At 38.3% G+C, this 15,447-nt stretch overlaps 1 protein-coding gene across 1 annotated transcript; it reads left to right on the top strand.

Annotated features, from left to right (window-relative positions):
• The first annotated feature begins 884 nt into the window (after nt 1-884).
• On the top strand, nt 885-2,083 carry LOC128745990 (dynein regulatory complex protein 10-like). Its single transcript, XM_053843045.1, has 3 exons — nt 885-902; nt 1,062-1,262; nt 1,322-2,083. The coding sequence occupies exons 1-3, from the start codon at nt 885-887 to the stop codon at nt 2,081-2,083; spliced, it is 981 nt and encodes a 326-aa protein (XP_053699020.1).
• Nucleotides 2,084-15,447: the final 13,364 nt, after the last annotated feature.

The raw sequence follows: 15,447 nt of genomic DNA, 5'->3' as shown, positions 1-15,447 counted from the left end.
CAATGAGCAATGAGCAATGAGCAATAGAATAAATCTTGGTGGCATTTAACATAACAATCACACATTTCAGCGGCAAATACAATATAGTTGGTGGTAAAAATTATTGTGTACTCAGAAAGTTTTGAAAGTATATTGCATATCATCAAACGGTCAACCGCAGCAGATGCGCTACCAAAAGTAAACTGATAACCAACACTATTCCTGTACTGGGAAATAAAAAAGTAACATTTTTCACATGTTTCAAACGGATACTAAGCAATCAATTCCAAGCACCGCTGCAAGAAACAGACGCTCTGTCAGTTAACTATTTTACCAAAGACTAAACTTCTCAAAAAATTCAAAACGTAAATTATATCTTGAGTACACTCAATTCTTTTTTTACTCGGTTTGTTTTTTCGATTACTCAAGAACGGTACAACTGACCATTTATAAACTATGTGACGAATGTCGGGCCTCTCCAAAATGTATTGAGAAATTAATGAATGGTCCCTAAGTTTCCCTGTTCTTAATAATCGAAAAAGCAAACCGTGTAATAAAAGTACTGAGTGTGCATCCGAAATTTACAATTTCTGAAATTTAGTTTAAAAAAAGCGTCTCAGTTGACGTCGAGGTGCGTACGACCTCAAAAACCAGCCGTTGCGTGTTCGAATCTGGACTAAGAGAGGCTGTAAAGGGAAACAAGGTCGCAGCACCAGCACTGCAACCGTCCTGCACTACAGCAGCCGGCCGCGAAGGCAGTAGCACCAAGGCTTTGCTTTTTTCATTTAATACAATTGGTGGCAGTACGAAGTTTGCCAGGTCAGTTAGTTATAAATAAATCGGAGACTGTTGGTATAATTCTATGTTATATTTCTATTCGTTTATTTTTTTAGCGGCAGATTAAAATGTCCGTAGCAAGCCATGTAAGATTATTGTCAAAGAAATCGTTTACACATATTAAAACGAATTGCAAATCATTCCAAAAGAAAAGAAAAATGAAAATATATCCCTGCAAAAGCATTTCAGTTATAAGTTTGAAGGAAGATGCCAATTCTCACAAATATATCAAGTTCAATTTACAGAAAAAACGAATTAATTCAGTTTTAGATGAACTCAGCAGGAATTTGAATCTCTTTTTTACGGTTTATTACGGGATTCAAAATTTGAAAGATAACAAACGTCGCGAAATACTTAACAATGAAATTAGCCAATTACTTAGCACAGATATCTCCGAGTTAATTGACTATTTGCTTAAACTTTCAGGACTATACCAGGAGAATAAGGTAGGTACGCAGTACGATCCTGTTTTCATACAGTTGGACTTCAGCTTATTTATTTGCAGAACACAGAAAAATATCAACTTATTCTAAATGCAATTAACAACCTCCGTCAGATCGTTCCACTTGAAGAGGAAAAACTTTTCCAGTATAATCACAGACGAGCTGATGAAGAAAAATTCAAGTGGACCTCGCTTATTTTGGCCAACAAAGTGAAAATTCGCAATTTGAGACAAAAAATTCGCAGCACACAACATGCGATTGACGAAATTAAGCTGAAACTTTTCGTATTGAATGAGAAAAGTTCTCGGGAGATTCAAGACATTATTGATCGAAATGAAAAGGAATTGTTAGATCTGAAACAATTGGGAGATCGACAATACAGATTGTTGCAGGATGAGGAAACTAAAAAAGATCTGGATTTAACTCGGCATCAAGAATATCGTAACTTGCTAGATAGTCACAGTCAAAAGCGCAAAACAATCACAAAATTAACCGTTCAGCTGCAGTTGTGGATTAAACAGTACGATAAATTTGTTGGGGAACCAATGAAAGAAGTAACTGATTTGGAAATAGAGCTCAGTCAATTCGTGTACTGGAAGCAGTCTGCTTATGATCCTCAGGAAGAAAGGCTCAACGAATTAAAATATAACGTTGATTTGTTGGAGTCAGATTTAATTGAAGAACAGGTTGAGAATTTTAGAAACGAGCACGCGGCCCGGGTGATTCAAAGAGGATGGCGAAGGATTCTGCAGAAAAGAAGTGACAAAAAGAAGAATAAGAAACGTAAAAGAGGAAAAGGAAAGAAGAGAAGTAAATTTTATTAGTGGTATATTCAGTTTGTTTGCTTTTTTTATTTAGGCATTCTTGTACTACATCATATAAGTCCTTGCTGTGAAGCTGGGAGATTAAGAGTACATGGGGAAGTCCCCCAGTACCGGACACCTGGATTTTGACCATTGGCGGAACTAGCGCTCATTTCTAGGGGGGGGGCTATAGCCTCGGAATTTTTTTCGACCGTTTTATTGGTCGGCCAAGTCAATTTTTCTAGGGGGGGGCTAAGTCTCTTCTAGGGGGGGCTTAGCCCCCCTAGTTCCGCCAATGATTTTAACATGTATGAAATCAACACATCAGTTATTATTCGCTGGAAGAATTATTCCGAAGTCTATTTTTCAATAAAAATAGGTTACATGTACTTGCATCATTAATGAACCATTTTAGAAGTCAAATAAGAAATCGATCAAAATCATTATATAAAAATTTTGTCTCCCAGTACCGGACACTTAATAGAAATCATAAAATAAATCAATTCAGGGCTTATAGTTCTTAACAATACATGTCAAAATGTTTAAAATCTCTTATTTCTTGCTTACTCGTTGACTAAAGATGTTTGGAAAATTGCTTTGCATAAAAATTAACAGTTTTTTATGCATTACATCGAATTCCTTCTGTTTTCTTCGAAAAATTGATCATCAACTGGTTTCTTTGTTTTTTTTTTTTTGACGTAGAACTACGTCTTACGGCAAGTTTTGAGATAGGGTGTCATTCCAAAAAAATCGAAAAATGCGAGCGTCACGAAAAATGATGGTTTTAAGCGCTAATAGCTCAGCGGTTTTCCAATCGATTTTCAATATTCTTACACCAATCGATCGGAAAATCTTCTAAGAATTGAACTATTGAAAAATTGAAAATAATGAACCTATGTTTTACCAGAATTCTCGCTTTGTGATTGGTTGTTGGAAATGACGTCATCAAAGTAGAAACGCGTTTTCACGCTTCGAATTATACTTTAGTCAATTTTCAATAGATTTCCAAGATATTTACACCAATTGATTGGAAAATCGATTGAAAATATTGAAAATACAGAAAACTATTGATTTTCAATGCGCGTCATTGAAAAATTGAATTATTTTCATATTTTTGACATCCCTCGTCAGTACTTCCCTAGCACGGATGACAGAAATATATACGATATGAGCTATGGGTTAAGCTTCCTTATGACTGTATTTAATTTACGCCCTATAGAATCCGATCGAAAATTCTTGAGCTTCAGCTGTTGCTGCTTCCCACGGATAAGGCAACGAAGACATCCAAATTCACAAAGCGAGACGCCAACAAACCGAAGAATCCATCGACTCATCCGCCACCCGCCAGTGAACGATATGGTTTTGACTTCTTTGCCTTTTACTGTGCATCGTCATTCGGTCAAGGGTTTTCGTTGCAGACACATCGGCAAGCAGCTAGCTTGCGACACATCGGACAGGCAGTTTTCGAGTCACATCCGTGGCATAATTTGAAAGGTTATATTTGAAACATTGTTTGCCTTACGGTGCACATCGTCGTCAGTTGGTCGTGTTCATCGGCTGCTGAGGAAGTATGAAAGAAAGGAAAGTATGCTGAGCGTGTTGGAGCTGGAGCACTCGTCTCGCTGCCGTGATGGAATATCTGTCTGCTGAAGTTCTGGAATTGGCAGGAAATTTGCTGCTCGCGACAACGAAACGATCAGAATTATCGTCACTTGCAGCTGGCCATCCGCAACATCGAAGAGTTGAACAAATTGCTGTCCTGAGTCACCACTGCTCAGAGAAGTGTCTTTCCGAACATCCAAGCTGTTTTGTTGCTGCCCAAGAAGACGAAAAAGAAGGCTTAAATTTCCAACATATCGCGTCGACAAAATGTTCTTTTAAGGACAAAACATAATGTTCATGAAAATTTGAGGAATTTTCGCTCACTGATTTTAAATCTATTTAATTTGGATTGATTCTAATTGTTCGCTTCTTATCAAATAATTTTAACCGATTACCTCTCGCGCTTCTGTTCGCTTGTTGCTACTGGTTGAGTTGGCCGTCTCGGAAGGTAAGAAGCAGCCAACAAATATACCAGCTCCAGGTAAATGTGTTCGGTCAAACGTCAAAATGAATGAAACCATGGGTTTAATAAAATGAAAGAGTTTTAGTAAAATCTTTTGCATCTTCATATAAGAATTTGTTCGTTCTTCAACGAACGGTTTTCGGTAATTGATGAAACCTACTGTGTTACCTGACTCACTGCGAAATGCGTTGTATTCGCGGGATCGTGTTGGTTCGAAAGGTTTCGAAAAATATTGTCCTTGTATCGAAAATATCGATAATTTTGATCATTAAAAATAACGTACTTAAACGTTATATTTCATGTGCCCGTAGTACGCAATAATTGTATTGTGAAACTGAATTGTTATTTATGCAACTTTTTACAAATTAAATGCAATAACAAAAGCACAACTTATAAAAAATCGTTTGTTATCGATATTAACTGCATATGCGTTATAAACGAATAAAACGTATGGTTACGTTTCATTTCAATAATACGCATATTCGCAGTGAGTCAGGTAAAACAGTAGGAAACTTGCAACTTGAGACTTTTCAAATTTATCCATCACCAATGCTACAGTAATAATACGTAGCGTAATTTTTCTTTGGCAGCAAAAGGCGAACGGCTCACTGGTAACTTTGCTCTTTTGTTCAGACTAAAATTGAAATGCTCTATTTTATTTTACGTAAATGATAGAATGGAGGACCATGAAAAATAGGTGTGGCCGATTCTTGTCGCTTGCTCTGGTACATAACACGAGGTAAGCCGGCGAACAGCATTATTCAAACGCTAGCGGAGCTACTGCCAACATCGTTTGCCAGGGCAAACGAAAGTCACGCTCTACTCGTGCACTTTTGCAGTGTGTGTGCAGTGCAGTGTGTTGGAGCTGGAGCACTCGTTTCGCTGCCGTGATGAAATATCTGGCTGCTGAAGCTCTGGAATTGGCAGGAAATATGCTGCACGCGACAACAAAACGACCAGAAGCATCCCATGTCACTTGCAGCATGTGTGTAGTGTTCTCATCTTATAGAAGTGTTGATGACAAATGTGGAAACTGTCATACGTCAAATGTGCACGCTATTTAGTTTTATACAGAAATGAGATTAAAAATACCAATAAACCTTTGCACGGTGCCTAACCTCAACTCTGGTTTGACGTTTTTGTGTGTTTTGTTTTGATTCCCTTTGTAACCTAATTTTATTGCTAGTGAGTTTATTACTTGTAATTCGTACCACTTGTTTGTGGAAACCGGAAATGCCCGACTTTTCCGAAGCAGAAAAATGATATCAGTTCTGCACAACATATATTTTTGTCATTTTTGCAGTTTTTTGCTTCTGAGTCTTGCGAATAAGTAATCAAAACAAACCCCACAACACTGTCAAATCTAGGACGAAAAAAAACGCACTGACATCTGCGTGCAATGCTTTATGAAAGTTTTTCATTAGGGGGCTATTCGAAAACGATGTCGTTCCAAGAAGCTGTATTTAATTGCCAAAACATAATGAAAGAGTATTAAATGATTGGAAACATCACAGTTTTCTTTACATAATTCTAGTTAGAATTAACGAAAGGGTGAATGTCGCAAATGTAAACAAAACAGGTGAGTTATTTTTTGCTGAACTAGTATAAGAAAATCATCTCTCACTCGGTTTGTTGAGACATTCGCCCTTTGTTGATTCTATCTTCAATCACAGCTTCAATTTTGGATTGGCTTTTCATTCTACACGGCCGATATTTCTGAAAATTGAAACTACCTGCAATGTTTTAATTGGATTTGTTTCGAACGTACAATCAAACCAGGGCGATCTCATATGTCAAATAAAGTTCGTCATGTTTATTCGCATTGGAAGAGAGAAAAAAACCCTATTCCCACTTACACGAAATCCCGTAATGAACTGTCAATTCATCAAGGATGGCCTATCCGACGATCTGTCGACTTCAGATATGCGCGAATCGTCAAACAGGTGCCAAATGGGATCCATATGCGACAGTTATGCTTTTATAGGTACTTACCAACCAATTACCAAATAATGCAAGACATTTCAAGAATCAAAGGGGTCGTGTGTATAGCCACGACCGCAAGATTGACATAGAACTACTTAAGACTGTTTGTTGTAAAATTTACAATGTTACATTAGAGAGTGATAAATTTCGAAGCAAACACCTCTTTTTCAACAATTCTTAAAATGATAGGCACTATTACAGAGTTTTATTTTGGCAACACGTTTTCTTTGTCAAGAGAGTTAAACTCAAACAAGCCATTACCGCTTCCTTACAAAATGAATTTTGTGGTCCTATCTTTCAACAGATTTAATCTTTCATGTTTAACTCATCATCCAATCACATCACCAGCCAAATCGATTATTCTCCGTGTGATCGTCCGTCGGAGGGAACTTAAAATCACGATTGACTATATCGTATCAATATGTCGAATATGTTCATGTACGAAAAGGCCACGCTCAGTTCTGATTGATCGAAATCTGTGTTTCTGCAAAGCTTGACATTTTTCAATAATGCAATAGCAAGTATAAAATTATAATTTTTTGGGCATCTGGGTGGTCCATAATTGACGAACGACAGTCGAATAATTTACCAAATCGCAATGAGAGACTCTGGCAGCAGAGTGGAAAGATGTTTTCGCATTTAATATGATATATCCGGTAGAGAATTATATATCCAGCTCCAAAATGCAGTTATTGACGCTAGAACAGAGCAGAGCTTCACCGAAGGAATGTCGGAACCATCAACCGGCAAAGATACCCGGACAGCGGGAAAATAGTAAATTTGCGTTTGGCAACGAAGGACTTTGACAACGGAGTGGAAGGCTGTTTTCACAACGGATACCAATCACTCGGTAGAGATTTTGATTGTTAGGACCCAGAATGCTTTTGTTGGTGCCTGAACAAGGTAGAGCTTCACTGGAGGAAGGCCGAAACCCTTAACCGGCAAAGATGCCCTGATAGCGGAAAAATGATGAATCTGCATTTGGCGAAGACTTCGAATTATCTGTGTAAATTGGTAAAAGAAGCAAAATATATTAAAATCTTGTAAATATTTGTTTTAAATTATATTTACCAAACCTAGGCAGTAATTTCTTTTTGAAACTTACCCTCAAACTATTGACTGCATGTCGGAGTATCCTCTCTCATCACGTCTGATAGCCGTAAAACGTTTAATTTTTTCGCTTTGGCTACTCTTTTGGAATTCTTTCGGTCTTCGTTTGTTGATTTAAAATGATCGTTAATTTGGCGAAGCTTAGCACAAATTAAAACATTTAAGTATTTCTCCGTTAACTGCATTGCACATTTAGTTCATCTCTTACTATTAGTTCATCTCTTACTCCCACGGTGTCTGCCCCCAAAATATCTTCGAAGTTTGCTTTGAATATCATAGTAACATTTATGAAGTACGCCGTAATGTTGCTACTAAGCTGTTGTATATTTACTCCTTCGTGATATTTTTTGAAATTGGCTAGTGCCATGCGATCTGTAGTTAAATTTTTGCCGACCGCAACCCTGTTTATACAGTCCTGATGTTTTAATTTACTACATGCCCACCCTGTAACCCAGTGGAGACTAGATAACTGATTTGTGTCAATTGTTTCATCCAGGTCGTTTAGGCTCTCTGTTTTTCGGTTGTTGGCCGATGGAAAGTCTTCCTTAGAAACTATCTGAAGTTTGCGTATTTCTTCGTTATTTACTATGTGCTTACTCACATCCGCTTCGACGTTACCAACTTTTTTAGGAATAAGGAGCTGATTAATTGCAACAGCCTTGTAAGCGGATTTGAACTGTAAACTATATGGATCTATGGGCATTCATTCCATTGCGCCAACGAATAATGGAAAAAAAAATGCTCCAAGCAATCCTGTGATAAATTTCTGGTTCATTGGAATTTGAAACCATGGTCAAACTTAAGGTTCCTTCCACAACGTTTTCACGGCAGAGATGTACAGTAACCAGCCGTCTATGAAGTAAGGGATTCTCGAGTTTTTGATCAGAGGACGAAATTTTTGCTCCTACCAAAAAAGTAATTTAAAATGGATTTTAAATTATTAATTTATATAAGGGCGGCCCTTAGATAGAAATGATTTTCCAAAAGGAGAAATTTTCCTGCCCATATCCCTTCACTCTTCTGATTTGTATTCATGCAAAGCTAGTGTGTTAAAATGCGTTAGTATCATCGTAAATAGCGGAAGAGAGGAGACACGAAAAGAATCTCTCATTGTCACCAGGACCCGACAACGTCACCTTCAATTGCATAGCGTCACTCAACAATGAAGTTGTAAAGCTTCGGTTTCAACAGAAGCAGCACTGCTTCAGTTTCAAACTGGCTTCAGTCAGCGTCAGCGAAACGGGTTTCACTTCGTCATGACTATCGGTTTCAACTTTCCATTTGTACTTTTCTATCAAATATTCTGAAAAAGGCCAGCAATTATGAATGCAAATGAATTGAATTTGAGTAACATTTCCTACAATGCAACGCATATTAAAGTTGTCTTTGTCAATGTCGACAAATCGTGCCTGACTTTCTGCCGTCGTCAATTGAAACAGCTGCCAACTTCAACTGAAGCTTGCTTGAAACGTTCTATTCAACAAGTGAAGCAAGTCACTTCACGTAAGAAGCGAAGATAAGAGAAAGTCAGTTTCATTTATTTGTTTCGACGATGCCGGGCCCTGTTGTCACATAGGTCTATTTGAAAAACTACCCGAGAAATAACGTTAATATAAAGCTCAAAGAACTAATACACTATACACAGATTAAACATCTTCGCAGACACTGGCAATCGTAATGTATCCGCTGTTTCCTCGACAGACGTTTACATTTTCCGGATCGTAAGACTCAGGTGTGGGGGGTGGGGAGTAAATTTTTGGGAAGTTAAAAAATAAGGGCCACCCTAAATATATTCAATATTTACTTGTGCTAAGTCTGAGCAATTTTTATCGATAAAATCAAGCCCATGGCAGACAACCATGTTCTCGCCGCCAACATCTCGTGTGTGCGAAAATGAGATAGCAATTCAGCACTGTGTTTCACTCAACTGCCAGCAGTCTGATTTGGGCCCGCTGTCAAATTTTGAGCCCCGGACATGCTGTCGCTGACGTTTACTGCAGCTCGATATAGAGCTTGCTAAGCCCAGTGCAAAAGGCTACAAAAACTTATCGTTTATCACTCAAACGTATGTTTTTTTACCGGGGTATAACTGGGGGAAAACAAAAACAAACGTGTAAAATCAATGTAAAATCTAACAACAGCAACAACAAATCGCGCGTCGATGTGTGCGTACGATAAACGTCAGCAAGCTCAATAGAGATGTCGATGGGGTGGATAAAATAAAGCTTCCGTAATTTTACTACAACTTCATCCAGAAACAACCAATGCGATGAAAATGATGTTATTGGCCGTTTCAGTTCCTAATGCAAAATGTAGTAAGTTAGATTGGTTTAAATTCACGATGTATAAAGTGATTAAAGAAATGCAGGCGGCATATATGAATAACATAACGCTAAGAATTGTTACATAACGGAGGTAACGTTTGAAACGTTATATCCCTAAATAATGAAGCATTCTATGAATACTTCCTTTGATAAACTCTTGTTCGCAAAAATTTAAACGTTACGTAGTTAATGATGCCACCAAAAGTACCGTGGATCCCCGTTCGTTTGACCGTTTTCAATCTGAACATTTTTTAATTTGTACCCCGCTGGTTTGCACGACGTGCAAATTAAAACTGGTTTAAATGTCATTCTCAACATGGCATCATTTTTTTCCGCAGACAATGCACGTAAACACGATTTGTTTGTACTGATCTAGCGTGTTTAATCAGTGTCACATTTCGTTTCCCAACGATTACGATAGAAATCCGATCGGAGAATAAAATATTCGCTGGTTGCAACCAAGGTGATATATACAGGTGTGGCAAAGTTGGTTAAATGGTGTTAGTGCAATGAAGAAATTTCATCATAGTGTGGGTGGAATCGTAAATCGACCAATCACGATGAAGCGTGACGTCAAACTCCAAAAATCAGAGGGGTTGTGTACGAGACACGACCGCATATATAGGTGACGCAGGACTACGTAAGTGTTTTTGTAGTGATAGTAGCATGTATTCATGCTTGTAATCATTCGATTCTTCATGTATACATGCTATATGCAACATATATACATGCCACATGCGTTGTATGTAACATTTATCAAAGCAGTAACATTGCATACGTTCAATTTTCAAAAGATTGTACATTTGAAAACAATTTAACAAAATCAAGAACACAAACTATTGCTTTCCTGCTACCTTACTGAAATTAAAGATTGTTTTTATTACCCATGGTTCCCCACGTTGAAGGGATTTTACCAATTCAATCCTATTTTATCAACAGCATATCTTTTCACTGCACTTCTAATGGAACGGCAAGCATGCGTATTCATAAAGAGTCGTATTATAACCGAACCCTACAGCTGTAGCACATTTTTCCAACACAGATATCAAATTCGCCGAGGTTTAATAGTCTCGCAGTAAAGAATTTGCGTTCTGTTGGGACAACGAACTTGTTTCATTTTTCTGGCACACTTCCCTAACACAGACATCAAATTGGAGTAGGTTTAATCGCGTTCGTAAGAAATCTGTTGGCACGAGGGGGCTTTGTCACTCTTTCTGGCGTACTTCCCAAGCAAGGACATCAAAATGGTCTAGGTTTAACCGCGGTGTTAAGAAATCTTGTTGAAATGAGGAAACTTGGTCACTTGTTTTTGCTTACTTCCCAAGCACAGATATCAAATTGATATAGGTTTAGATCATCACAAAGAATCTTCCAACCAATCACGAAGCGAGAATTTTGGTAAAGCATATGTTCATTATTTTTAATTTTTCAATAGTTCAACATCAAGAATCCATTCTTTTCTTCATTTGGGTTAATTCTTAGAAGATTTTCCGATCGATTGGTGTAAGAATATTGAAAATCGATCGGAAAACCGCTGAGCTATTAGTGGTCAAAACCTTTCATTTTTCGTGACGCTCGCATTTTCCGATTTTTTGGAATGACACCCTATCTCAAAACTTGCCGTAAGACGTAGTCCTACGTCAAAACAAACCCCATTGTCCGACGCGGTTTGTTTTTGTAGTTTGACGTCGTTTTCTGATTTTTCGCTACTAACACCATCAAATGTCTTCATCTGCGACACTTTTTAAACCTCATTGGGTTGCAACTACCAACTAATAGCGAATTCATAAATTAACCTGGGTTCGTGCTAACTCGAACCCGAAATTTATGAACGATACGGGCAGTTTGACAGATCGACCCGTAAACCGTAATGCTAGACAGTTTTAACCTGCGCTTCAAACTGAATGCTGTCAGTTTAACCGAAATGCAATCTCGGTTAATTTATGAACGCTTTGACAGCACTTCGATTAAAACTGAGTGCTAATCGACCTGAGCCAGGTTAATTTATGAATTCGCTATAAATCAAACCGCTAAAACAATAACAAAGAGCAGGGCGGCCAGTTCATACAAGTTTCAGCATATTTAGGGTTGCTAGTTGTTCAAATTAAAAACTAACCCCGTTAGTTTGCATGAGGAATCGTTCAAACGAACGGGGGTCCACTGTATATGTAATATGTACTTACTTTTTTCTCTTGGAAGGTAGATGAATTTGCAATATCGAATAGATTATCGATATCTTTACAATAGGTTGCTGTATTCAAAGCACCAGTGTTTGCCTAACAAATAGTAAACAAACCACGAGTGGATGTCAAACGGATGAATTGCGTTCATTCGTGACGTCACCTTGCAAAACCTTATACTTGTACGCATGTTGGGTTTGAAACACCCCATCGACATCTCTATATCGAGCTGCAGTAAACGTCAGCGACAGCATGTCCGGGGCTCAAAATTTGACAGCGGGCCCAAATCAGACTGCTGGCAGTTGAGTGAAACGCAGTGCGGAATTGCTATCTCATTTTCGCACACACGAGATGTTGGCGGCGAGAACATGGTTGTCTGCCATGGGCTTGGTTTGAAATGAACAAAATGTTGGCAGGTTATTCCGGTCGAGCGCCGAACCCAACATCTTCTTGACCTGGATCTGAATTCACCAACATATTTGTCCAACATCCCAAGTAACCATAAGCATTAATCTAAAACCGTATATTGGAAATAATTCTGCATCCAAAGTGCCAAACTTTTGTATATTAGGAATCATAATGCTTATAAAACGTATATTAACATTGTTGATGCATAGAAGCATTAACGTAAATCAGCATTAAAGAAAGCAATATATGCGCATATAACGTGACAATATAATGCATTTAGTCAATTGCATTAAAACGAGCCGTAAGTGTTGATGAACGGCTTGTACTTGACTTCTTATTTTGCTATTCTGCGGCCACTATTTGTGCCCTCTTCCATCTGACGGTTGCCGTCTTTTTCTACCCTATTGGTCATGCAGGACAAGTAGCTATAATATGAGAGGGAATATCACCAAGATTTAAATGCGACTAATTTCACATCACTCAATCACATCCGCTATGGTTTAGATAGCAAAGGTGCAAGGAAACGAATGAGGTTGCATGACTAGTTCCCGGTTCGAGCCCTGTCTAGGTGGTAAGATTATTCAGCATTTCCAAAAATGGTTTCTGTTTATCCTGCTCCCCTTGAGATGCAGCAAAAAAAAATCGCTTGCTTTTTTAGTTTTTTAAATCCCGACAAGCAAACGATAACAATACATAACAAGCATCCCTCCCAGTTGGCTCCGAGGTATGACGCTGGCCTAATAAGCCAGTCGTCGTATGTTCGAATCTCGACTGGGAGAGGCTGTTAGAGTCAATAGGATCGTAGCAACTGGCCCTGCAATTGTCCTGCACTCTAACAGCTGGCTGCGAAGTCTGTCGTATAAAAACAGAAGGTCAAGTTTCGATCACGGAATGTAGCACCTACTGTTTTACCTGGCTCACTGCGAATATGCGTATTATTGAAATGAAACGTAACCATACGTTTTATTCGTTTATAACGCATATGCAGTTAATATCGATAACAAACGATTTTTTATAAGTTGTGCTTTTGTTATTGCATTTAATTTGTAAAAAGTCGCATAAATAACAATTCAGTTTCACAATACAATTAGGCTTATACAAATTTGAAAAAAAGTTTATGTCACCCCCCCCTTTGAAAATTTTCGAAACGTGAAGGGGCAAAAAATAAAGTGTCATATTAGTCTGTTGCATTTTTTAGTGACAAGCAGATTTTATCACAGTTCAATGAGTTTACATCTCTAAATTATCCAATATGTGCAAAGTTATAGTTATCTCGTTAGTCTCGATCAACTTTCTTTCACGAACTAAGCTTTCTGATTCTGCTGTAAGTCACAGGCAGCTATTGTGCTTAATCTTTAAGTTCCCGACGTCGAAAATTGGGGTGCCTGCAATCAGACTTTCGGCTTGATTCCATTTTAATTTACCTTGTTTTAAGAGAACCGAATTAGATGGAGGCAACAATCAATTAAACAATATATTAGTGAAATTTGGTCCCGCTTTTGACTGAGATATTCCGATTTTTGAATTGCAGTGGGATTATTTTTTTCCGTCAAAGGTACTAGATAAGATGAAAATAGAAACACAATTTTTCGGGGCTCAAAATTGATCGTTTTACTCCGTAATGTCCAAGTAACTACCCTAATTTTGGAAGTAGGGGACGTAAAACTCAACGATACAGTTTTTACCACTCATTGGATGCATGCAGCATGCAGGATGTCACTGAGCTGTTCGAAACTTGAAATTTTCGAAACGGTGTGCATCCTCAATATACAAAGGTAAACACGTTATTGTTGGAGAAGAAGCATCAGCTAGGGAGAGGCTCATGACTAAAAGGTTGACCAAGAAACGTGAATAGCTTCAGAGATTTGTTTTCTTAAAACATGGCGATAGCACAGCATAAGCGTTCCAAGTAATAAAGTGGCAGGGACCTAAACTGCTATTTTCACACTAGTGTTAGATTACGATACTATGTCGTGGTTACCGAGTTCTGAACTAGTAAGTGACACGGATTTCGATTATTAAAAAAGCAAGGTAACTAACCGAGTGGCACGGAGGTTCAAAACAAAATTCAAATGAAGGTCAAGTTATACGTTTGTGGCTCTCTAAGGTAATCCTGTGGTACTCCACTATTATCAAACTGGTTCATCTCTACCAGGATGCTTACTTTGTGTGCTTGGGTCGAAAAATTTCGAAGTTTGAAAGACTTGAACTAAAATTTAAGTACTGTACAAAATATCTGTATTTAAATTTGAATAATATGGAAAAATAAACGCTGGTTTCTTCTCTTTTGTTTGGTTATTGAAGGTTTAATGTTCTTATTTTTTTCTTGCCCCCCCCTTCAACAATATTTTGAGACCAGGACATAAACTTTTTTTCAAATTTGTATAAGCCTTATTGCGTACTACTGGCACATGAAATATAACGTTTAAGTACGTTATTTTTAGTGATCAAAATTAACGATATTTTCGATACAAGGGCGATATTTTTCGAAACCTTTCGAACCAACACGATCCCGCGAATACAACGCATTTCGCAGTGAGTCAGGTAACACAGTAGGCTTTGCTTTGGGGTTCAAATCTAGACTGAATACTGATGTTTCGATAGCTCTAGGACAATTATATGGTGCCTACCGCTTACAATTATCGACAGTATGTTTAGATTCAACATCCCGGTACAATATGTATGTACTACACAATTACAATTTTGCTTTAATTTCACCTAAAATTATTCAGATATTTGGGTTTACATTTAGTTCTATCCAAAAATATATATCTTTGCTGCCTCGGAGCTTTCCAAGCACCCCAACAAGGTATGACATCAACAACGCTTATGCAAGAATAACTAAAAGAGAAGGGTTACAAGCGAAAAATCACTCGTCAGCAAGTAAACAAGCAATGCGGTTAGTGTCATACCTTGTTGGGATGCATGGAAAGCTCGGCTGAACATCAGGCAGCTAGATAACCCACAAGCTGCCGAGAACTACGCGCGAGTACTGAATGAGGCACTGCGTTCTTCCGAGGAGTTAGGTGCTTCAAACCTCGAAGACGGTTGGGGCAGAATACGCTCGGCCATCGGAGAGGCCGCTACCGCGGCACTAGGTATTGAGCCTCGGAGTACACAAAATGATTGGTTTGATGGGGAATGCCAACAAGCGGTGGAGGAGAAAAAAAACGCTTGGAAAAATTATCTAAGTATTGCCACTAGAGAGAACCTGGCCAAGTACCGACGAGCTAGGAACCAGTTGACCACGATCCTGAGGAGAAAAAAGCGCCAAAAGGAGGACAGAGATCGTGAAGAATTAGAACAACTATTCCG

The sequence above is a fragment of the Sabethes cyaneus genome, chromosome 1 (genome assembly GCF_943734655.1).
Source record: "Sabethes cyaneus chromosome 1, idSabCyanKW18_F2, whole genome shotgun sequence".
Taxonomy (NCBI): Eukaryota; Metazoa; Arthropoda; class Insecta; order Diptera; family Culicidae; genus Sabethes; species Sabethes cyaneus.
The sequence above is the reverse complement of the archived record's forward strand: the minus strand, read 5'-3'. Positions and strand labels throughout refer to the sequence as shown.